Raw genomic sequence first — 24,235 nt, 5'->3', positions numbered from 1 at the left:
AAGACGTCCCTCCTACACAAAGCCTGTTCCAAAACTGTTCACTTCCAACGCAAACATGTATTAGTCAGATTTTTATACTTGGCACTGCACAACTTCAACTTCAAGGCTTCCAGCTCACACAGACTTGATCTTTGGCAACTAGTTAGTGGAAATCAAACATGTTTGAAAAACAGTTGCAGGCCTGGCAACTGCGCACATCCCAGATGCCAGCTTGATCCATTTTATAACGCACACTTCAAAAGGAAAGGATGTGAGTAATGGGACGTGGCTGGCAGGAAGTTGTTGCTTCTCAGACTGAAACTCTTTAAAAAGTCAAGGTACCTGCTCCCTGACAACAAACTGCTACCTGGTAGATCTCAGCAGGGACGCAGCTGTCCTCTCTGCAGATTATCAGCAGTCTGATACAAGCAGGGGTTTTGTAGTGTCACTGGTAATTATGTGCCTGCTGAATCTGGTGAATAATCTGTGCAGCAGGCTGGAAATCACTTTATGTTGTAACTGGGAGGCTTCATTCATGAGGCTGCGTGCACGCAACAAGAAAGAGGCGTAGTGAGGTTTTAATCACAGCGCTGGAGCTTTGTTTGGATTCACTTCTGCTTGTTTTGCTATATTTAACCATCCCATATCAAAGTCTCTGCGACACAAACCCCTGCATTTCCGTCCTTTTCTCATCCCTCTTAAAGGTATAATCTAGAAGTTCTCAGTTTTGTTCTATTTGGCGCCAACTAATGGCGATAAAAGGCGATTGGGGGCGCATATGTCCCAGATAACCAGACATCTTCGGTTATCTCCAGTTGTAACTCGCTTGTGACGGTTTTCCTTCATCTGAGCGTCAAATTTGTTTCTTTTTCTTTCGATTTTCACTTATTTTAGAAGTTGTATCTGTAGTCATCGATCTTTTCTTTGTTTGTTCAGCCATAGTAGATTACTGTTTACTAGCAACACTTGCAGAGACCAGAAAAGCAGCCGCTTAGCTCTGCCTACCCTCTCTGGCAGACCAACCACTGCTGGGTGATGGAAAACGCGTCACTAACTGGGCGCCACTTGTGATTTTTTCCACGAAAATCGCCACAGACAGCCAGTCTGTAATAATACTTTATACTGCAAACGCAAAGGCTTTCATCAGTGGGCCATAGGCTCACCATTGTGTTAAGTCATGCATCGATAGATAGTGACTTAACAGACCTTTATTAAAATTAAAATCTTCGAGATTATTACTTTAACATTTGACAATTTTATGCTAATTGATAATAATAGTCTGATTATTGAACTACAACTATAGTGTGAATTTATTGTGACACATGAACCATATAAACTTTATAAATAGTAATAACAGCATATTGTTTGTGAGCTTCAGGTCACCTGGAACAATTATATATATAAATTATACTTATAATGGGCTGCACGGTGCAGTGGTTAGCGCTGTCGCCTCACAGCTAGAAGGTTCCTATTTCGAATCCCGGGTCAGACGAAGTGGGCCTTTCTGTGTGGAGTTTGCATGTTCATGCGTGGGTTCCCTCCAGGTTCTCCGGCTTCCTCCCACAGTCCAAAGACATGCTCGTTCGGTTCATTGGTGACTCTAAATTGCCCGTAGGAGTGAATGTGAGCGTGAAACATTGTCTGTCTCTATGTGTCAGCCCTGTGATTGACTGGCGATCAGTCCAGGGTGTACCCCGCCTCTCGCCCAATGACAGCTGGGATAGGCTGAACAGGATAAGGGATGGATGGATGATACTTATAATTTCTCATTCGGAAGTAGCAATACGCATTTCTATCCTCCTCTCTCCTCTCGACTTCCTCTATTTTCTTAACAGCTGCTATTTCCAGAGCCAGTTTCCATCAGGTGGTTTTACTGCTCCAGGAAATTAATTCTGTTATTATGATACAGTTATTATAGGCTCATTTGTTAGGAAATAGAATAGTTGATAAGTTTTATAAAGGGAGCTACTTAAAGATGATTATATTCCACCTTTTAGAAGATTAGCACAAACAGCATAATGTGACTGCAGTCATAAGTCATGTCTCTGATTCAGGATGCCAGGCTACTATTTCACCAGCGTGCATTTTTATTTCTGCTGACAGATTCAATACTGTTTGCTGCACCCTGCATCGCCAGAGTGTGAATGTGAATACATCTAAACCTTGGATGTTTATGAGGTTGTTTTCTCGTTTATGGAATTTGTTTGCTGGGGTTGCAAGTGTGCAGAAATCAAGTAGCTCAGTCTGTAGGGACTTAGCTTGGGAACAGGAGGGTTGCTGGTTCAAGTCCTGATACGGATCAAGAATTGTAAATTAGGAGTGGTAGCTGGAGAGGTGCCAGCTCATTTCCTGGGAACTCTAGAACAAGGCACTGAATTCCCAACTGCTCGCGGCGCATCGCTCTGACATCTCTCCATTAATGCACATTCATAGGTTCCTGTCTGTGCATGTATTTCAGACCTATGTGTGTGAGGATTAATAATGTATCTTCATCTTTTAAGAGTTTAACCTTTTTAACTGTATGAAAGGATTGATAACGCAGTCTTCTGGGACTCCTGTGGGTGCCATCTGTGCTCTCTCACGTCACTGTCACCTTTACAGTCATTCCGATACTTGTAACCTTACAGGTGACGTCAGCGCAGTTCGTGTTACCTTCAACTTGTTCCACATTTCCACCTTTTTGTTCTCACATTACTCAGCTTTAATACTCATTATATTAACTGTCCTCTCTTCCTCTCTCCTCTCCTGCACCATCTTGTCATCTCTCTTATTTCTAACACTCTTCTTTTGTTCCTCTAACAACCTTCTCCTCGTCTCCCCCTCCTCTCCCATAGGAGCTGCTGTTCAGCGTATGCGCCCTTAACGTCATCTCCACCATTGTGTGTGCTCTGGCCACAGCCATGTGCTGTATGCAGATGGTCTCCACCGATGTGCTGCAGATGGTGAGTGTGTGCAGACGGCTACAATAGCTGACTTTGTTTTCTTTTCAGTGACCACCCTGCATGGAAAAATAATAAAATTCTTAGTCTGGAGATCTTTATCGCCAGGTGAGTAAACACATGCAGCTCAGGAGTGCTGTGCCAACCTTAATCCATTTTAAAATAGCGGAGAGTTTTCGTTGAATCGTCCTTTTTTGTAAATACAATATCATGCAAACACACACAGTGAAGGTCAATTGCTGCAGGACCTCTCCCAGCTTCCTGCTGCTGCTCTAAAAGTAGGTTTTAAAGAAAACAGCTTAACATCTCTCTGGATTTTTCCCTCACAGGTACGCCGAGCTCAGTCTGACCCTCTTTAGTCATTTTATGTGGAACAATGAAACTATTACCAACAGCTAAATGCTTTCAGTCATGAGGGAAATTAGCATGGCCAAGCTCCCCCTGCGTTTCACACCAGCCGTGCTTATTTCATGCCTCCATAAACACATCAACAACAGGAAATGTGGAGCAACACTGCCAACATGACACCAAATGTAAAGTAGCTTTTCAGTAACGTCTGACGCAGGAACCTTTTACACATTTTATGAACCAGGCTGTAAATTCTGCTGATGTTAAAGCTGGTGCTCTTAGATGAGACGCTTGGTTTGATAAAAGGTTAAAGTGGCAGGAAATCAATAGCAGTCACAGCTTTAAAGAAGCCAGTGGAATAAATTAAGTGGAATTTAACATTGCATTAGTTTCATCTTAATGTAAGCTATGAATTCCATTTATAAATCAGATGTTGCTATGGCAGCATTCGTGTGACTGATAAAATGACTTTACCTTATCCCCATGTTTGAAAACATATTCAATAATTACACAGTTAATCCTGATACACTTTTAGGCAGTGAGGATTTTATTTTTTTAAAGCTGTTTTAATCAATATATCAATAATAAGAATGTGTCAAGTGAACACATGTATGTGAAATGGATTGCTCATGAACCCACAGAGAAATATCAGATCATTATTTCACTGGCCAGCATCAATTTTGGTTCACTTTCACTTATCAGCTTAGTAACTGTTTGAGAAATAATCATGATTATAACAAGGCAACAATAGATTCATATGAAGCTCTACCTTACACAGTGTCATGACCTGGCTTATCAGGCATGACAAACAAAAAAAGCGTAATCTGTATTGTGGGAAACAAAACTAGAACGACGGCCGAAGCCAACTAAACAAAGACAATGTGAGCGAGAGGGCCAGGTCTTAAATACACCTGGGGAGACTGGCCAGGTGCTCCAAGATGCTCTGAAACCTGAGACAACACAGACACAGAAAAGAGGAAACACACAGCAGGCCCTGCTAAAGTAAGAAGGCCATCAAACACAGCAATTAAAAATCGAAGTGAAACCTCTTTCTCACAATGACGCGAGCACTTCACGTTGGTCCCTTCTTGGTTGGCCTAATTTTAGATGATCAAAGCTGTGAACAGATCACAGCAGAGAACCCTCTGTACATTTTAGAAGTGGAAAATTGTGGCAGAAACTGTTGATTCACACGGAGATTAGTCACAGCAAGTTTATTTGCACAGAACCTTTAACAGAGTGCTTCAAAGTGACTAAGATAAAGCAAAACCACATTAAGAAGAGGTATAAAAGAAACGCAAGGGGTGTTACGCTTTTATTAAGCTCAGTAAGAAAATTGTCAGTCAGGAAAGTCAATGATTTCAGTGCTGCTTGACTAGCAGCTGCTGGGGGGGAAGATGTATAATAAGTGCTTGTATAATAACTGCTTTAAATAGACACATGCCCAGTGACGTCTCCCTGGATAAATAAGGGTCTAAACTAAGACCTAACACCTCAGTACATTGTGTAATAAATGTCTGATAATGGTTTTTATGCTGTGTTTCAGTTTATGCCGCACCGAGCGCGAGCTCTGAATGCAGACTGTATGACCCCCCATGGAACCATCCTCCACCAAACGCTGGACTTCGATGAGTTTATTCCCCCCATTCCCCCACCGCCGTACTACCCCCCAGAGTACACCTGCACCCCCTCGATGGACGGACAGAGGTGAGCAGCAAAACACATACTTTCGAAACTGTTATTCCTTCATTTTTTCTGACAAATATTGTTCAAATTTTAAAAGACACCCTAATTATACACATCAGTCTACTTCTTAAAACTCAATCATTCCCTTCCTCACCAGAAAAGACACATACTCTTCTTGTTCCTGTTTCATGCAGAACAATGCAGAAAAACATGAATGACATCTGACGTCAAATCTATGTGCACAGCCAAAATACTATCACTGCATGGTGCAGTGCAATCCAGAAAACAGAAAGTGTTATTTATAAAAACAGCAGGTTAGTTGCCGTGAGTAAGTGAACTAAATGCAGTGGGAATAATTGTGGAAATATAAGTTGTTGTTTTTTTTTACCAAAGGCAACATTAACCACCTCAGAGGGCAGCCATTTAAATTGGGTATCAAAGCGCTCCCAGTTATTGCAGAGTTTTTAGAAAATGTTTCAGAGGGCTTGTAGGTTAGGACCTGGAGGGAAGTTTCGGTGGTAAAAAGCTCCCAAGAGGACACACACTGAAGGAAAGAAACAAGATTTTTTATTAAAACAGTACGTCTTGGGGGTTTGTCAAGTTAAAACTGCTTTAACTTTACCACTCTAGACTCTCCTATTAGAAGGTTTATACAGAAAAAGCAACATTTGAATCCAAAACGATAAGCAGCCGTAGCCTGTGTCCGTTCACCATCTGACTGTGACGTCACACATGGTGTTATCGTCCGTGGTCAGCTCCGTTCGGCAGCTGTGACTTCCCTGACTCTCAGCTGGTCCGAGGGATCACAGACCCCTCCCTCATCACTCCCTCCGTTGTCTCGGCCTTGCCAGAGAGCGTGCTGCTGATGTAGCCATTTGGCAGGAAGCCACATGTGTTTGTCAATTATGCCATAAATATCAACGAGGCAGATGAAGCATTTACTGTGTCCCTGCCCGGGGCCAGGGATGTGTCATGACATCATCATGCCTCGGATGATTGGTGGAGCTCTCAGGTTGTATTTCATGCTCCGCCACTTTAGAGGAGAATAGGGTTGTAATTAAAAGATATGACTGCACGCATGGCTGCTTATTCTTAATTGGCACCATATAACAGTGGAGGTGCTCGTAGGATTGTACACTACCAGTATATATCATCTGGTTTGTAGTGGTGCGGACAAGAGGATGAATTTCAATCACTCTGCTCTGTGACTTGTTCACCCTCCTCTCTCCTCTCTATGTATTGCTGTTATAATACGATGTGGATTTTTAGCGGGTTGGGGATTTTTTTTGTGTTTATAGTTTGGGTTGAATCTCTGCTGTTGTGCCCCTGACAGAGGCCTCCACCTGGACTTTCCCCATTCTCCCTTCAGTGCCATCTACGGGGTGCCCATCAACAGCCCAGGGACGCTGTACCCGACTGACCTGCCTCCTCCGTATGAGTCGGTGGTGGGACAGACTCCTGCCAGCCAGGTGAGAGGAAGGCTTTCTGACAGGTCAACTGGGCCTATAAGATTAAATCATTATTTTTATCCAATAAAGGCAGGGAAATCTAGTCTTCAGTTACCTGTTTTTAATCTTAAACACATATATTTTACATATGTGCAGTAGCTATAACAAAAGACTGAAGCCATGCTAGCGGCTCTGTGAGGCTCTGCTCGGGCGCATCAATGCTTTGAGCTAAATGCTAACGGGAGCTAAAGCTCTGTGTCCTGTGTTCCCCAGCTCAATAGCCACTTATCGTGACAACTTAAGGAGACATTTTAAAGGCTTTTGTGTTCTCAGCAGTGTTTCTTCTCTAGCTCAACTGTTTAATGTATATATCGCTCGGTCAATATGTTGAAATCACCCCCCTACAGCTCACAGCCTACAGGACAATTTGTGGGCAAGATATTTTTCTCGACTTTAGACTTTGATATCTCCGCAGTAGCTGAGTGGATTTTAATCATTACAACAGCATTTGAAATTTCCATCTCCCTTTGTTTCTTCCCAATTTAAACTGTGACGGTAGCGCTTACCTGGGAATACAGGACCCTGGGGAAATAGAGAAGTGGCCATGCTAATAACAGAAAGCTAGCATGCTAACAATCACAGGGGTAACATTCTGATGTTTAGTAGGTAGCCGATAATGTTTACATTGTTAAGCATCCTAGATCAGGGTGTTAGCTAAGAGATGCTAATTGGCAGTTAGAACAAATTACAGCTTAGGCTCGTTACATTGGTGATGAATAAAAATACTATTTAAGAACTAGCCTAAAAAGAGCTTTTCAAGGTTAACTGCAAATGAAATTAAAGTCGTAAATGTAAATAATATGAATATGAAACCAATTTGTCAAACGCTCTTCTCTAAATGATCGTATCACTGATGCGTGATTGTATCAGCCTATTGAAATGATGCCAGTCAAATCTTAAAGGCAAAAATCACAGCATCACCTGCTGCTCGAGACTAGCTGAGATGCTCTCCTGTCTCTGTCATGTTGAATTGAACTGAGTTTTTCTTCTGCTTAAAGCTCCACTATACCTCATTGTGCGCAGCTAAAAATAGCTGTATAATGTGTTCACAAACCCTTTTATCTATCTATTATATTCTCAGCACAATTTAACACCTTAGGCTTTCATTCCCTCATTTCCATTATACATGTTAAATCCACAGCTCACACATCCAACCTTTGAACCTTGTCCTTCAAATTAAAGTCTGCAGAAGGTTTTCTCTCCTGCAGTGGTTGCCGTAAATAACTAATGGAAGAAGGGAGTGATAGATTGATTGTGTGATTAAAAAAAAAATCAGAGGGGAGAAGAATTTCAGGCCAGAGATGTGAAGCTTTCTGAACATATGTCATATACTGTACCTTTAACAGCACATTTTCTGATTGTAATTTAAGCTTCTCGTTCGATTCTCATGATAGTTTTCTCCACTGGTACGCGAGAGAAATTTCTGTTAGTGTGTTGTCTTGTAGTGCCCTCTACAGGCCAAACAGTGTTGTTGCGTGTTAGGTGCTACACAGCTTATAATACTGCACATAAAAAAATATCCAGCTTGGACTGATACAACTTTACCACCCATTTCATTGTATTCAATCACTGCTGTTATGTTCAGCATTTCAACTTTTGATTTCCTCTTCTCAGGTCACCACCAGCAACGAGCAGCAGGCCACTGAATCCAGTCTGTGTGAGAGAAACACCACAGCAGGACTCAGCACTCAGGGTAAAGACAGCTGGAGCTCTGCAGAGAATCTCTTTGTTTACTAGTACTCGTTGTTTACTCAAACTGATGATACTTTCTTTCCCTTGTTTCAGCCTCTGTGGACAGTGCGTCACTGATGGTGTCAGAGGTGGCTGATCAGGACCAGACCTGCTCCTCAGAGGACCTTTGCTCCCTGGAGGTCCAGGGTTCTGACTCCTCTCCGTATGGCACACTCCACACGGCCCCCATCAATGGAAGCTGCCCCAGCCTGGAACTTTGCACACGTGGCACCTCGCGTTGCCATCACAGACAGCCCAACACTGACGCTCGGCCCAGTGATACAGGATACAGCGAGTCTTCACACACGCAGGACTCTCTTGAACGCTCCCCAGACTGGTCCTCAGAAAACTACAGCAACCTGGAGGACTCCGGGGAAAACACACATCCATGTGAGGACCTCAGGGCTGCTATGCACATATGTGACGAGCTGGCATCAGCCAAACATTTACCAGAGGAGCCACCTAAAGTGTCGACACACTCCCTCATTAAAGCACGCATGATGAGCAGGAAGCTCACGCTCCCTGTCACGCTCCCTCCTCCACCTCAGCCCTGCTCCCCCACCTCTGTTGCCTCCTCTGGTGGCACTTCAGCCATCAGCCCTCTGGCTCCTTCTCCTTCCCCTTCCCCTCCCAGCAGGCCGCGCGGCCCCAGGCTGTGCTTCAGTGTTTGGTCACCCTCCTCCACATCACAACCCCCCTCTACCTCAGCTCAAAGTGGCGTCTCACCCTCGGAGAAGCCGCGGGGACTCCGAGCAGCCAGGAGGTACCGCAAGCTGGCACGCATCGTCCGCTCCACCAGTGACCCCATCTCCTGCTCCTCTACGACAGGAAGTGAGTGAAGCAAGGAAAAGTGATCAATCTCTCAGAACAAATATTAAACGATTGCATTATCATTTTCTCTTTCTATCATTGTAAAGTGACTATCACAGGGTTTAACTGTCACGACAAAACAAGTCATTGAAAACATCTCCCTGGAAAATAGATTGTCTTGTTATATTTGATATTTCAAACAATAATCTAATAACTAAGAATTAGATTAGATTCTTTGATAATGAAATGAATTATGACTGGCCCACAGCCTCTCATTGAGCAACGCTGGATGACTAACCAGCAACAGCAGGCCCTTTAGTTGTCCCACACTAAGTTTCTTGTCTCCCTCTACAGGAGAAAATTTAAGCTGCGCTTCTGCAAATAACCCCGCTGCTGAAGAATCAACTCATCCGTCACCAGAGCAAGGTAATATCACAGATACTGTGTTTTCATGTGGTGGTGGGACATCCACTTCTGAACAGCATTCTTAACCTATTTGTGAAACAATCAGACCTGAAGGACAAACTGTAAATCTGACAAAATGAAGAGATAATTTAAGAAACTTGAAACAAATGTTAATAATCATGGCTGTCCAGTGAACACTATGTGTCTCCAAATTTGCAGAATTATAGTTTGTAGGTCAGCTGAAGATGAATTTAAAAAATAGATTGTCACAAAGCTGGAAACAAAGAAATCCTATGCTTATTTTAACTAACTAACTTTAACTGTTTTTATGTGATGTATGTCTTTTTATATGTTTCAAAATTTCTTCTCTGTGTTGTCCTCAGAGCCAACAAACGTTACAACAGACGTAGCTGCAGCTAAACACAGTCACAGGAAGCAGCAAAAGGAGGGCAGGAAAGTTGACATCCAGCTTAAGCCCCGATCCCTGCACACACAGTCCTCCAACGAGCGCCCGCACTCCCTGGCTGATCTCAAGATGTACAAAGACACCAAGATACTGGTGGCAAAGTTCCTGGAGCATTCCAGCTGCAGTCTACCTCCTGAAGTCCAGCAGGTCGTCAACAACATCAAATGTGTCATCAAGTCGGATGAGAAACACATGGAGGAGGCAATTTTTAGTGCCAATGTCATCGATCAGGTAACTGAATCAGATGGGTGATCATGTCCAATGATGCAGTTTAGTGCAAAGCAGCAGTTTGTAGGCTTATTTCAGCTTTTATTGGTCATCAGCATAAAAGTAATGCTCATAACACACCTGTAAAATGTTTCATATGTTTGCTCACAGATACTTTGAGCTGAGTGGCATGCCTTGATTAGCATGTTAGCACACTTACTGTTAGCATGTTACACAATTATAAGATAACGCTCATGTTAACCAAAACCGTCTCCTATTTTAAGTGAGCTTAATTAGCACAGGTGTTGATGAAATGGACTGAACTAATTAGATTTCTCATAATGAAAATAGCATTCACAGTATTGTTACTTCAGTGTATAGAAAAAAAGTTTGCATGACAGCCTCACTTGAGCAGATACAGCATCAGGACTACAGCAGCAGTGTAAAAAGTTTTTCATAGCTGCACAAATGGAGCACTTTTCTACCCGAATGCACTTTACAATTTGCCTGTCACATAAGACGCACACTAGCCTGCCAATAGGGAGCTGCTTGGGGTTCAGAGTCTTGCACAAAGATGTAGAGCATGAGTAGGTGGAACTGCCAACTGTTCCATTAGTCAGTAACCCCATCCACTTCCTGAGGCACAACCGCCCCCATCTTGCAGTTTCACATGTTGTAACATATAACTTAAGTAATGTAGTTTGAATCTGAACTTTGTTTTGTCAAAGCTCAGTTAAATCCCATAAACACAAAACCCAGACAACTAGCAACATGTGTCACTCTTTCATTCTTGGCTGTTATCTTGCTTCACAGGTGATGACCCAGCGCATCAGTGGCAGTCCGAGGAAGCGTGGCCACGAGGATCTTCACCTTCAGAGCTGCGGTGCTTTGAGTTCGTCCCCTTCCATGCGCCGTCCAAAACACCTCCAACAAACAACCAGCGCCTCCACCAACCTCCTGGACTCCCCCTCCTCTGAACAAAGCCTTGAGTGCAGAGAAACTATTCTTTGACCGCTAACAAGGACTCGGATCGAACCTCTGAGGGCATTTTGAACCGTGCTGGTGTTGCAGCCAGGCTGTGCTGTGCAGCAGATGTCTGTAGAGTAATTAATAACTCGTCCAGCATTGAAAGATCATTCATTTTCAAAGTGTGACTGCAGCACAGGCAAACTGAAATGATCTCATACTGTATCTCCTAGTGCCCTGTGAGACCGTGCCAAGTCATCAGCAGAAATGGTAGCAAACTCAGACTGAGCCTGCCAGCGTCTGTAGTGGCTTCTTTCTCATCACAAAAACAAAAGAATGTTTCTCCCTCAGGGGATCTTTTCTACTGAGTTTCATCTCTTAAAACAGAAACACATACACAGCTGATCTGAGGAGATTGTGTTACCAGTATTCCTCTTGTCCTCATAAGAAGCAGAGGGAGACATGTTTGTATTAAACTGTGAACTGAACCAACTGGGCTTAACTAGCCATTGTTTGCAGACTTGTGGAGCTGTTACTGATCGGTTGGTGAATATTTTGTGGTGCCGCTGGTTTAAGAACATGACAGATGTGGATTATTTAACTTACCTCATTGTGTTACAATTCTTATCAGTGTTACAATAAAATATGAGTTTGTATCTTGTGGTTTTGTTCTTATTCAATTAATGTTTCTTCATAGTGTATGTAAACAGTCTGCAGTGGGTAGCATTTGGAATTTGTGGTCACTTCAACCAGGGCGGGACGAAGTAATAGATACACCAGACAGTACAATAAGCCATACATACAAATGTGGTGTTAGTGTTCAAATGTAGGTAGTTTTTTTAATGCAGGCTAGCATTGAAGTTATTATATTACTATGTGCAATGCTTGTGACTGATCCTGGCAGACTTTCAACAACCAGACTAACGTAACACAGGCTGAGTAAGTATGGTAAGTGAGTCTGTTGAGCTTAAATGGAGGTTTGCCAACATTTCACTCACAGGCAAGTTTTAAAGGCAGACAACAAAGGTGTTAAGACTTCAGGTAGTTATTAGGTTACCTGATTTTCTTAATGCATTCATATCTAGCATTGGTTTTCTGCATCTGGTTTTCCAGTGCTTGAGCAAGGCACCGAATCCCCCAACTGCTCGTGGCGCATGTCCATGTACAGCCCCTTCACTCTGACATCTCTCCATTAATGCATGTCCATAGGGTCCTGTTTGTGCATGTGTGTGTTTCGGGCCGATGTTTCTGTAGCATGTTTTTAAAACGGAGTGAAAAAATTAATTTCTCCTCTGGGATTAATTTAGTATGTCTTCTTCATGTAGTTGATGCAGAGAATCAAGGGTCAAGGCTGCTAACCATAATTCAGCGATACATGTTAATAATCATTATTATTTTACAGGAAAATCAAATCAAATCTAGTAATCTTAAGTAAATGCTGTACGTTCACTTTAAGATTTACTTAGTAATTTAGAGATTTTAGACCTGAAACTTGCTTCATAGAACTGCTGTACTATTAAATATTTTACATATATATTTTATTTTATAATATATATATATATTATATTTATTTTTTTATTTTGACATTTTTTATCGTCACTCTAGATATGAAAAAGGAAAGTGCTTGGTGTCTCTCAGTTTACTTTTCTCTGCTGTTATAAAGGGTTACCTATTCATTAGCAGAAAGCGATGCACAATATGTTTTATAATAAATTCGTATCCTTTTTTTTGCAAGACTGACACGCAACATTTACTTACCCCAAATATTAATAAATAATTACATGTAAATCCTTTTTTTCCCCATTTTAATAGTAAAGTGCTCCTTCATTCATCCATGTTTTTCCGGTTTATGAGCAACTTCTCCAAAATCTAAGGTCGTCATATCTTCAAACATGTTTATCCCCTTCATCGTGTGCCTGTGATTTGTCGTTTGACGTTTAACACAAAAGTGTCGTCTTCACGCATACAGCCTAACGGGCGATGCCATTTAGGGACCAAAGCCACGCTTTATTCGCGCTGATAAACGGTCGATTTGGACTTTTATTTTGAAATGTGTTTGCGCTTTGGTAGCATACAGCGGAAATGCGCACACTAATGACAGCTAGCTTTACGGAGTGCAGAAATCATGTTTGGGAGGCAGCGAATCGAATAGTGATATACAAAGCATGGGTCCTCAGTGCTTATTATAATTTGATTTTTTTTTTTTTACCAGGATTTTCAACCGTCCTCCGTAAGAAGAGGCGATATTTTATTTTTTTCTGTATCAGACAGTATCTGCTAAATGTACTCTCGCGTCTACCGTTGCTAGCTGGAGTAAAGTGGTTAGCTGGGCAGCGACAACACTAATGGATGCTAACGTTAACGTCAGGTCGAAAATCATCAGTGCTCGTGTTTGATGGCGTGTCTGTGAATCGGTGAGCTTCAAACCGCAGTGTATGCAGCCCAACTGGGCTCACCGGAAAAGCCTGAAGCCAGCAGCTGATGCTAAAGATATGTAGCTAACTTAGCTGTATGATTTGTGTTTGCACTCCTTACTGCCACGGAGCCGTGTAGCTGTCCACGTCTGTCTCGTCTGCTTCTGTTCACGCTGCCAGCTGAGCTAGGCCACGTCCCTGCGGGCGTATTTCACCCAACCTACTGACATTGGTCGAGTCGCAGAGAAGATGCCGAGTGTGCGGAAGGAGGAAGGAGAGCAAATATCAGGAGAAATGTGAAAAGTCTTGAAGCTTAATGACTGTCTGTGTGTGTAGTGTTTGCCTTTCTGAACGGTTGCCGCATATACGCGGCATGTCACGTAGACGGATGTGTTGTACAGCGGGAGAATACTCTCATTGAGCTCTGTAGGTTGCGGTAACAACCTGAGGTAACGTGACACTTTAAATTTGAAATGGTTGGTTTTGGTGCAAACCGACGGGGAGGCCGCCTCCCGTCCTTCATCCTCATCTTCTTGACGGTGATCATCGCCATACTGTCTTTCAACTACTGGACGGTGTCCAACAAGCACGGCCGCTTGCTGGATGAGCTGGCGGAGGTGCAGACGCAGGTGAAGCGCACGGACGCGGCGCGGAGCCGGCTGGAGAAGCGGAACTCTGAGCTGATGGTGCAGGTGGACACGCACAGGAAACAGATCGACCAGAAGGATGGAGATTACAGCGTCCTGGAGGGCAAGCTGCAGGCCAGGGAGGGCCTCATCAAAAAGTGCACTGATGAAAAGGTACAGTAGCAATGTCTGGTTAAATACAGTGTAATCTCTCTGTAATTACTGATATCAAGCACTGAGAAGAAGTGGTCACAGGTTACACGTTAGTTGAAGCAGGTCACCAATGTTTTCACAGACAGATGACAATGACAATATTTTGACCAAATACCTTTATTCGTTGTTTGCCTATATGTAAGTTATATCCTTATCAATCAATGCTTATAAGTGCTCTCAGAAAATATTTAGTAATTGGAAAGTAAACAGTAATGCGGATATGAGCACAAAGCAGGCTAATTGTCCAGAACACAAAGCTCACCAGGTAAGTTTACATTAGAATCACGTTGCTTTAAACGGAGGTAGGAACAAATATTGGATCACATTATAATATTTTCATATCCTGTAATCTCTCCACTCTATATAAGATGGAGCATGTGCTTGGAAAGTGAAGCATCATGACTGAGAGAGACAGGCTTTTAGCTCATTTTCATCCATATTAAAGAGACAAGCCATTACAGTGCTACATGCAACTGTATTGTTACATGCGACTCATCCTTTGCTGCTCAAATGTCCAAATCCTTTCCTTTAAAAAATCAGCCCGTTTACTTAGTTGCTTCACTTCAAATCCAATTTTCTTCACATCTCTCCCACCTATTGGATTATGATCATGAGGTAAATAAAATACATACACATACACCAATATAAGGTCAACTTTCTTTGCTTTGTTTAATGATTCTTTGAGCACATTTTACTCTTTTTTTGGGCGGCGTTAATGTATTCACTGAGAGCGGCCTGCTCTCTGTGTTCCCCACAAGGCAACTCCCACCTCTTGTCCTGAGCAATGGACCAGCCGGTTCACTGTGTTGTGTGTCCAGCTGCCCAGGCAGACATTTACCAGATGGGAGGGAGGTTTTCCTGTAATTTGCATCCAGCCGTACGTGCCTGTTTCTCATTGACAGCAGGCATACATTTGTTTATCTTAAATTCTAATCCTAACGTCCGCAATGGTTAGACAGTGAAACCGAACTTGGACACGTTTTGCATATTGTCTCAGGAGCTGTGAGGCGGAAGCAAAGGATGACTTTATGTTTGCCTTCATGACCAAAGAAAGTCTTATTGTTAGAAAGGGTCAGAGTCTGAAGTCCATTGGCAAGATAATGTGTGGAAATATCAGATTACAGGAACATCATGTGGAAGAATTTCTTTCCATTTGCTGACAAAATAACCACGAACAGCACATCAAATTTCCTCCCAGCTTTATTAGTTAGTTACTAAGTGAACATCAAGATACAACAGCTTTAATGTATGAGGGAAACATGTGTACAAAACAAGCTCAGCAAGCCTTGGCTGAGAGACAAGACAGTGCTATTAAAATAGATTAAACACCTATTTGTCTAAAGTAATCTTAAACTCATAAATCAACCACAGTCACCCGTCGGCCTTAACAGGGACATTTTCCAAATGACTTCACATTTGGAAACTTTTCTCCCGCTGACCATCACACACTGTTACTTTGCCAAATCCCCTTTTCTGAAGCCAAAGCAGATCACAGCAAAACAATGGCCCTGTTACAGTTAGCCTTCTGTTTAGTGCCTGTAATGCTGGCACCGTCTAATCTTCCACAAACTGTTTGTTATTTTAAATGCATCATTTTTGGCACTAAAATTAGAAAGCCAGTTTTGTATAAATATTTTTAAAGATGCAGCCAAAGCTTGGATTCTTATATTGCTGTTGAGGCGAGTTTAGATGAAATGTGGAAAAAAGACTTCAGTATCCGGCTCCCTGTTTTCCTGATCAAGATACAGGTGTTGAGTAGCAGTTGTTCCACTCCTTTCCTTTGTCAACAGCCCAACCCTGTTCTACACAGACACATACTACTTAAAGCTAAGAGCCTGCAATGCAGAGAAAACAGTGACAGTTGACTTTTAATCGGCTTCCACACAGTACAGTATATGTGGTCTACCTTTGAGACGTGTTTCTATCCAGCCAGTTTAAGCAGTCTGAAGGGGGAAGCTGTTAACCACATATAAGGAGGGGGACAGGATGACGCTTCAGTCTTGAGAACAGACTCTGCATTTCCCAGCCACAGTTTCCTCGCTGCCTTCTGCCTTAGTTAATTATACTCATTCAAGAACTCAGACAATCACAGTGATTCCAAGAGTTAAAGGTCTTCACTATATGCTCTGTATTTTATGGTCATTGTATTTCAATTAAAGGCTAAACGTGCTGTTTTTTCTGTGGCATTTCCCCCTCAAAGCTCCACCAGAAATCTGTATTAGTCTGTGTTTTGACTGAAAAAGTATTTTTGTCACATAAGGAGGCTGTAAGCTTCCGTGGACTTTGTGAGAATTGTCACAATTGAACATAAAAGTGTGGCCATTTTCAAGGTAACCCCAGCAGCTGTATTTGGGAAGGACAAAACTGCGACTTTTTAACAGCCATGTCTCAAACCTGCAGGGATTCAGTGTTTGATACTCGATAGATTTTGGGTCATCACTTTAAACTCAAAGGTTCCCTTCCCTCTCCCTCCCTCCTCAGCTTATACTCTCTGCTCCCCTGGAGTCTGTGTGCATACGGTGGTGAGATTTATTAAAACTCAAAATAAAGAGCAGCCAGCAGTTTCAATAAATAATATCACAGTGAGCATCAGTGTGCGCTGCAGGTGGAGTTTTAAGGCTCACATCAGTCCTGCTTATTATAGAGTTTTATTGGATGGTGTTGCAGTGTTCAGGGACTCCTTTTTTCTGGTCACAGAAGACCTCATATGTATGAGCTATCTGCTTCTGTGCCAGGGTTTTCTGCATCTTACACACACAAACTTGTTCAGTTAAGTTGAGTGAGATCCTTCAACATTTTTTCACAGCATGAAATCGGCAACAAAGCCTGCAACAGTGTCTTCATACCCCTACCCGTTTTGACAGGCAGGCACTTATTGCCTTGTAGCAGTAGCAAAATGAAATGTCAGACTGGGTCCCATCTGTTTGTGCTGTGAAGCCTTGTTACACAGAAAAACAAGACAAACCTGTTCTCCCCGGGGTGAATGCTGGAACGCTCCTAATTAGAGAACCTGTTGCACAGTTTATTCATCTATGGCTGAGCAGGCCAGCTATCACTGGACTCTTATTGAACTGGTTTTAGATGAAGAGGAGACAGAGAGTATGTAGCTCAACCTGAGTTTCTCTTTAACCTGCTCCTTTTGTCTTTATGCAGATAAAGATGCACGGGGAAGTCACAGCCCAAATGACAGAAATCGCCAGGCTGAAAGGTACGACACCGTCCGTGTCTCGGCAGCAGAGGGCGCTCTTAATCACACTGCATACATTTCATAGCTCTTGTGCTTCATGTAAGAGACCAAATGTCTCCTTGATATTGCGTACATGTGTTTACGTGCGTGTTTGTGTTTCTGCAACAGAGCAGCTAAAGGAGCTGAAGCAGGAGTTCATGAAACAGGAAGATCAGCTGAGAGAAGTGAAGAAGAATAGCACTACCTTGGAACGGAAACTGGAGTATGAGAGGTATGTCAAACCTTAACCACTTCCTGTTGGCCTCAATGACTGCCCCCAGGGTTTTCCACACTTTGGGGAACTGTGACATGAACTGAGACAAATGATTCTCCCCGAAATGATCCATGATTATGACATCTATTGCTTCTTTAGAATAAAAATTAACCTGTCTGTTTTAAGTAATTGAATATCTGTATCTCTAATTATAAAACTCATCTAATTGCTGTGTTTTTTCTTTTGCATCATACTATGTTTTTACAATGTGTTTATTTTCGCTCATTTGTTGTTCCTGATTTCAATTTGCCTGTTGGCAGAAATCAGTTTTATAGCATAGTGAAGAAGATGATGCGGGTGAAATTAACGAGGAATATGTGTTTACTAGTTTACAGTGTGGACGTCAGATTGCTCAACTGAAAGAGGAGTATGAAGAATCTAAAAAGGCTCTGGTGGTCGAAACATCAAAGCTACGACAGGTGAGTGTCTATAAAGTCTTAATAAAACTTGATAGTGACTGTTCTTGTGTCCCCTGCCTTCTGGTACACATTAAGCAGTGCAGCACTTTTTCACAACTCTGAGATTTTGAACACCAGTGTGCTGATAGCAGTTACCGTGACAGAGTTTCCTCTTGGCAGCATCATCCATATGCAAATTTCCTGCTTCATATTTTGACTGTTTTTCAGGGTGCAATGGACGGCCACAAGGGTGTGGCGGCAGGTAGACATGCAGATGGAGCAGCCGGTGTGCAAATGGTTGGAGAGCGCCATACAGAGGCCACTCGCCAGCATGACAGTCAAGATTTAAAAGGTACAGTGGTTGGAACTGTGTCAATCAAAGATGGGCTGTCTTTTCTGTTATTCCTTGTATTGCTGTTTATTTATTTAATGTTTATTTGTAGTATGAAGCAAGTAAACCGATGCCACACACTACAGCATTTATAGCCTTGGCTAATTTGCAGTGCCCGCCCCGAGATGGGCCTTTAAACTACATGAAGTCAGTTACATCCTAAAAGTAGTTGTTTATATGAATCTAACTGAGACTTCTTTAGTCCTGTAGTTACACTCTGTAAGTTTTCTCTGTATATAAATGTGTGACAGAGCCTTTGTCAAATCTCTGTCTACCAACATATCCACTGAAGTCCCTCTGCTCTGTTACAGAAGAGATGGGTAAACCCGGCAGTGATGCTGGCATGCCTGGTATTGAAGACAGCGAGGTGGGAAAAATCGATGATGTGCAATTTGGTGAGCAATAAACTTAAGCTTTCAAAAGCAATTCATGACGAAGGAAACTGTTTATAAAGTATATTTATTGGACTCATTTTCACAGCAGTGTAGGCAGAACAGGGTCAAGTAAAAATAAAGTGCCGTGCATAGACCAATTAGCTTTAAGATATAGACTCATACAAATGTGATGCCACATTTTTGAACCTTAAACTTGTTGAGTGGGCAGCAAAACAGCCAGAAATTAAATCAGCCCTTGCAAACACTGTTTGAGTATTTAAAAGAAGAGAGATTGAAACTAGAACTGGAGAAAAGAGCTGACCAAAAGATGACAGATGTTACTGTAGCAGGGTCAGGAAATGCCACTCCCTCATATGTCACTGAACATGACGGCTTTCTTGGAGCTGTTGCTCCAAAGTCTCGCTGTATTTCTGTCCTTGTTGCAAATCAAGAACAAACATTATCCGGAGTTGTCTCACTACCCAAACTTTCTCACTTTGCCTCTCTATTTATCTCCAGGCTTGAAGAAACCGGCCATTACTCAGAAGCACGATGACGCCCCTGATGGGATTGTAGGAGCTGGTGCTGGACCCAGAGTCGGGGCAGCTGATGGCCCTGGTGGTCAGGCCATGTCCCTGGATCAGCCCAGGCTGCAGGACAGAGTGGAGGGCAGGGCAGCGGCGGTTGCACCCCTAGGCATCGTCAAACAGGCAGACAAACCGATCGTGTTTGAAGAAGACAACAAGGCAGGCATCAAGGCTGACGAGCTGGGAGAGCAACAAAGACAACTACCAGGTACAGAAAGCATCGAGTCCTTGATGCATGTGATGCAGTTTCAAGCTTCATTAAGATGTAGCTTCATTGATTAAATGAACTGTGAACGTTAGTATTGCCTTGATTGTGATGTAGTCATGGTGTTGTTACGACATTAAATCACCTCTGATGAATGAAGAACATTTTAGGTCTTGTTACATTCAACTGTAACCAAAGTCTCTTTCTTATTCTCAGTACCCGATAATGTCAAGGGCGACAGGGAACACTTGAAGGGGGTTCCTCTGCCCCCCAACCCTGCCCAGGTGCCCAACCCCATCCAGCCTCACCACGCCAAAGACCAACCTGCAGCAGAGCCAGTTCACCACCGCCAAAGTGAGCTCCCACGCCACACTGTGTAAACGAGTACACTGTCCTAACCTAATGGAGGTTGTTGTTAGAGGGGTGTTCTGTTATTAAACCATGGTTTGACTTTGAAGGTGTGTGGAAAAATAACATGAAAAACAATTATAACCACAGCTATTCTTGTTAGCTCCGCCTTAGTGCTCACCTGCTGCCTCCCATTTGACAGTGATGTGTGTCAATCCAGAGAGTCAAATGCAATTAACTGCCTTGCCAGGAGTGTGGATTTTGCCCATTTCTAACTGGTTACACCCTTACTTCTTTATTTCATTTAAGTAAGCCTTTCTAAATGAGTGTCTGTTAAAAGTAAGTCGTGTCTGAGTATGGGCAGGAGCACTATACGGGAGTAAAGAGAGGCCTCAGTTGCAGAGCAGAGGAGACAAATGACACACACCTGGCTCCCAGATGATCCTTTCCTGCTGCTTGGCTTCTGCTCTGCTCTGCTGCCTTTCTCCCCCCTTCTCCTCTGTTTTCATCTGTTTTCACATGTTCTGTTCTTTCATCTCCCTCACACATCCACCTCTAACTCTGCAGCTCTGCTGCTCAAAACGCTAACTCTATTCAGTTCACGTCTTCAATTTGTTTTTCATCAAATCTTCTGCCTCTGGTCTCTTTATACTCGCATCCTATTATAGAAAATTAACACCCGATACCCACCAGATGTCTCGTTTTTGGCAGCGCCTGGTGCTCACTAGACACTAGCAGCCCAAAAACACCGCCTGGCTCGGTGCTTCTCGGGACCCACCCAGCCCTGTCCTGATCAACAGTGCGTCTAAAATCTGTGTGACGCGAGAGAGGAACGCAAGAACTGCTGCAGATACATGTGTGATAGAGAAGGAGCAGCACGTATATGTAGAGGAGAGTAAAAACACTGATTAAGTTAGGTTTTTGTACAAAATTTAATTTGTATATATTATTAAGACGTAACTGTTATTATACAGTGAAATACATTATATAGATATTTTATTAGATGTTTTTCTGATGAGAATCTTTAGAAATTTGAACTTTTCTTATAAAGTTTAATCATCTCTAGTTTTCATCTCTAACATGGCCACATCTTAAAAACAAAAATGTCCACTTCCTGTTCATTAATTGTGCAGGTAAATCATCGACAAATATTCTCAAAGTCATTCCACTGAGACCGATTTATATCCACAATATCCAGTAAAAACAACTCAAGTTGTTGTTGCTATATCCTTTTGGTTTAAATCCAACTGTTTCAAATAGTAGTTTCAAACGGGCCTCTTTGTCTAAAAATGCTTTGATATATAACAGAATTAAATTAAATACTCACTGTTTCTAAATCCTTAAGAATAACTCATTAGTTAAATCAACTCTTCTCACACCGCCCCAAACCTAAACGTAAGACAGGATAGGATTTACAGCAGGGCTATTGTGCTGTATGATTGGATTGTACAGATGATTAAGCCCTTAACTCGATTAGCGCTCGGCGCTTTCGTGACTCTTAAAGAGGCTCTCATTAAAAGCCGACCGCATTTGTTTTCACTTGACTCTCTGCGTTAAGTCCATGATTGGCTTTTTGTAAGTCCTCAGAAACACTTCTTTTACCTACCCTGCCACCTTGTTTCCACTCATCTCTTATCTTTTGTCATCCTCTTCACTCGCTCACTTGTTCCCTCATGCATTCATGACGCAGTATTTCACCCATTCCTCTCGTCTCCCTACATCTGCCTTCGCTTCCCTCCCTTCCTGATGAGGCCCTTCTCTGCCTCCTGCAGGCCGGTTCTTTGATGAGAACGAGTCCCCAGTAGATCCGCAACACGGCTCTAAGCTAGCGGACTACAATGGGGACGATGGGAACGTGGGTGAGTATGAGGCCGACAAGCAGGCCGAGCTTGCCTACAATGAGGAAGAGGATGGTGATGGTGGGGAGGAAGACGTTCAAGGTGAGCCAGGCCGGGGGACTGGGCTGCCTGTCCAGATGTGTATCCACCATTCCTCCCTTGCTCCCACCCTTCACCCCTGACCTGCTGCCGCCCCCTCCCTGCATTTGTCCCAACAGTTAGAGTAGCTCACAGCACCCTGAGTTTGGTCCTTGAATCCATCAAAAACCACAGATGGGTCACAAATTAGCCTGGTCACAAGAGTACCTGAACTGTGGCAGGCATGTGTGTTCTGTATAGACACAGTAACGATCCAAGCATAAAGTTGACCCAGGAACTTATGGTTCTGTGAGAGTAATACAGTTGCCATCTAGTGCCTGTGCTTCATTTTAGCTATACCACCTGTCTGTGCCCACCAAACATCTGACCCACATCCAGACCAGTAGATAAATATAGCTCACTGTGTTTGTGAATGTGTCTGTGTTCGCCTTGAATTATTGAAACGCATGCCTGTTTTTTTGTCTTATTGTTCCCTGCTACATTTTTTAAATGTTATGTGTGATGATAATTTAGGTCATGACAGCCTGGTGATAACAGTAAGGCTGTGATTGTTCTTTTTCATCTATTATAGCTGTGTAACTGTCCAGTTTGAATACAGCCTCTGATTATTTATAATGACCACCAGGCAAGCAAACAATATGCAGATAGATTTAGGAAGCATTTCAGAAGATGAACATTAACACACTCTAAAACCCTTGAAGCTGAAAGTCTGTCATTGTTTACCTTTGACATGCAGTATGCTGAAGTATGTCTAAAACGAGGAAAAACCTATCCTGATTGTGCTTTCCTTCATGGACGAGCACTGTTTCCGATTTGCTCAACTGTTGATTTAATTATATTAATAGCAAGGGCACAGTTAAGATGCAATAACTTTATGCAAAAACAGTTTTTATCTGTAATAATAAAGCAAATAAACTCCACTTAATGAAGTCTTTTACGTGATTTCTAATGTTTGTGTTGCTTCCTTTTTTCCAGATGATGACGATCGAGACATGCAGGGAGACCGGGCTGTGGATTACGGGAAAAGACATCAAGCCATTGATATTCTTTGAATGGGAACTCGGAACAGCCGTATTTCAACTAAATATTCAGACCTTTTTCTACAACCGAGGTCACTCGATGAAACAGTTACAACATCAACACATTTAAGACATTTTTAGGGCGCATCCTCAATGTCATGGACTATTTTTACAAAACAGACATTGCAACTAATGACTTCTGAATAACGTAACATAATACAAAGTAAAAAAAATCATGGGTTTGTCCTTAGCTGATGTTAATTTGCTAATGATTCTAAGTTATGACAGTAGAGATGATATCCTGTAGAGTGACTGTTGAGTTTTGTAATTAGATAACTTCCTCGGTTCATGGGGGAGTGGTCTAAAGAGCCCTGTTGACTCACATCTGAACGTCAAGGTCAAACTTTTGTTTTTCCTCCTTTTTTTTATGTTACTGTTGCTTGATCAAACAAACTCTTCACCTGAGGTGTTTGTCAAAGACACGAATTGGCATTCTGCCTTTCTAACATACTTTTAGGACTCTTACATGGAAGATTTTTCTTTTTTCGTTTACAGGAGTGGGAATATATTACAAATGCCAAGGACTATGCGTATGGCCTATTAAATCAATTTTCCTTTCTTTGTGACCGACACTACAAAGTGCTCCGCGTTCTTTTTTTTCTAATGATGCCATTGCATGTATTTGAACCTTTTTATTAATCAAACTGAGCAAAATACTGATGCTTAAGCAATACTTAAAGCGGTGTTAGTGTCCTCAACAGTGTGCAAAGATTAACCAAGCACATATGGAACTGACTGTACATGAGGACTGTACTGTTAATGAGGTCTCTTGTACATAATGTAGTTGAACTGTTACCATTTGTACTGAGGAAACCTAATTCTTCACCTTTTGGGGAAATCCATGAAAATGAAATCAGTTCTGTTCGTGCAGCCAGGAAAATTGATTTTTCTCATGGAAAGGCACATTGAATGTAATTTAATTTTATTAAAGGTGATGCTTCATGTCATGTCTCAGTTGTGATGGTGCTTTAGAGTCACTGTTGATGAAAAAAAAAATACTTTACCATCAGTGTGAAGTGGGTTACTATAGTAAAACTATGGTGAAACCTTTTCTTTTCAGTAATAATTATACATCTGTTGTATGTAGCAAGAAAAGCATAAATTCCCGACCCTCTGAA

The 24,235-nt window shown here is 42.3% G+C and overlaps 2 protein-coding genes across 4 annotated transcripts in view; both read left to right on the top strand.

The window, feature by feature from the left end:
- The window catches only part of fam189a1 (family with sequence similarity 189 member A1), a 94,777-nt gene extending 83,146 nt beyond the window's left edge, over nucleotides 1–11,631 (top strand). The window contains exons 5-12 of the mRNA XM_069661064.1: nucleotides 2,814–2,921; nucleotides 4,813–4,973; nucleotides 6,286–6,421; nucleotides 8,075–8,153; nucleotides 8,246–9,022; nucleotides 9,356–9,427; nucleotides 9,790–10,103; nucleotides 10,893–11,631. Coding sequence (XP_069517165.1) covers nucleotides 2,814–2,921; nucleotides 4,813–4,973; nucleotides 6,286–6,421; nucleotides 8,075–8,153; nucleotides 8,246–9,022; nucleotides 9,356–9,427; nucleotides 9,790–10,103; nucleotides 10,893–11,090 — 1,845 coding nt within the window. The 3' untranslated portion in view covers nucleotides 11,091–11,631. The remainder of the gene's footprint in view (nucleotides 1–2,813; nucleotides 2,922–4,812; nucleotides 4,974–6,285; nucleotides 6,422–8,074; nucleotides 8,154–8,245; nucleotides 9,023–9,355; nucleotides 9,428–9,789; nucleotides 10,104–10,892) is intronic.
- A 1,531-nt stretch (nucleotides 11,632–13,162) lies between these two features.
- Nucleotides 13,163–24,064, top strand: golm2 (golgi membrane protein 2). Of its 3 annotated transcripts, XM_069663139.1 has the most exons (10): nucleotides 13,163–14,259; nucleotides 17,452–17,506; nucleotides 17,654–17,756; nucleotides 18,127–18,217; nucleotides 18,425–18,548; nucleotides 18,899–18,982; nucleotides 19,481–19,756; nucleotides 19,970–20,107; nucleotides 21,874–22,041; nucleotides 23,014–24,064. In XM_069663139.1, exons 1-10 carry the CDS (start codon nucleotides 13,933–13,935, stop codon nucleotides 23,088–23,090), a joined length of 1,443 nt encoding a protein of 480 aa, XP_069519240.1. In that variant the 5' UTR covers nucleotides 13,163–13,932; the 3' UTR covers nucleotides 23,091–24,064. The 3 variants fall into 3 exon arrangements, with proteins under 3 accessions (XP_069519240.1, XP_069519249.1, XP_069519231.1); XM_069663148.1 differs by lacking the exon at nucleotides 21,874–22,041; XM_069663130.1 differs by lacking the exon at nucleotides 23,014–24,064 and having other exon boundaries at nucleotides 21,874–23,005.
- The last annotated feature ends 171 nt before the right edge of the window (nucleotides 24,065–24,235 follow it).

The sequence above is a fragment of the Semicossyphus pulcher genome, unplaced genomic scaffold, assembly GCF_022749685.1.
Source record: "Semicossyphus pulcher isolate SPU_LCO1_2020_fin unplaced genomic scaffold, fSemPul1.0.p SCAF_1, whole genome shotgun sequence".
NCBI classification, from domain to species: Eukaryota; Metazoa; Chordata; class Actinopteri; order Labriformes; family Labridae; genus Semicossyphus; species Semicossyphus pulcher.
This window is presented reverse-complemented; position numbering and strand designations above follow the sequence as displayed.

Bases quoted from the DNA above. Each gene is read 5' to 3' on its own strand.
- golm2 (XM_069663130.1), top strand. From the start codon at position 13,933: ATGGTTGGTTTTGGTGCAAACCGACGGGGAGGCCGCCTCCCGTCCTTC. The intron at 17,507-17,653 runs GTACGACACCGT...TTTCTGCAACAG, and splicing joins AGAAATCGCCAGGCTGAAAG to AGCAGCTAAAGGAGCTGAAG. The intron at 20,108-21,873 runs GTGAGCTCCCAC...TGCCTCCTGCAG, and splicing joins GCCAGTTCACCACCGCCAAA to GCCGGTTCTTTGATGAGAAC.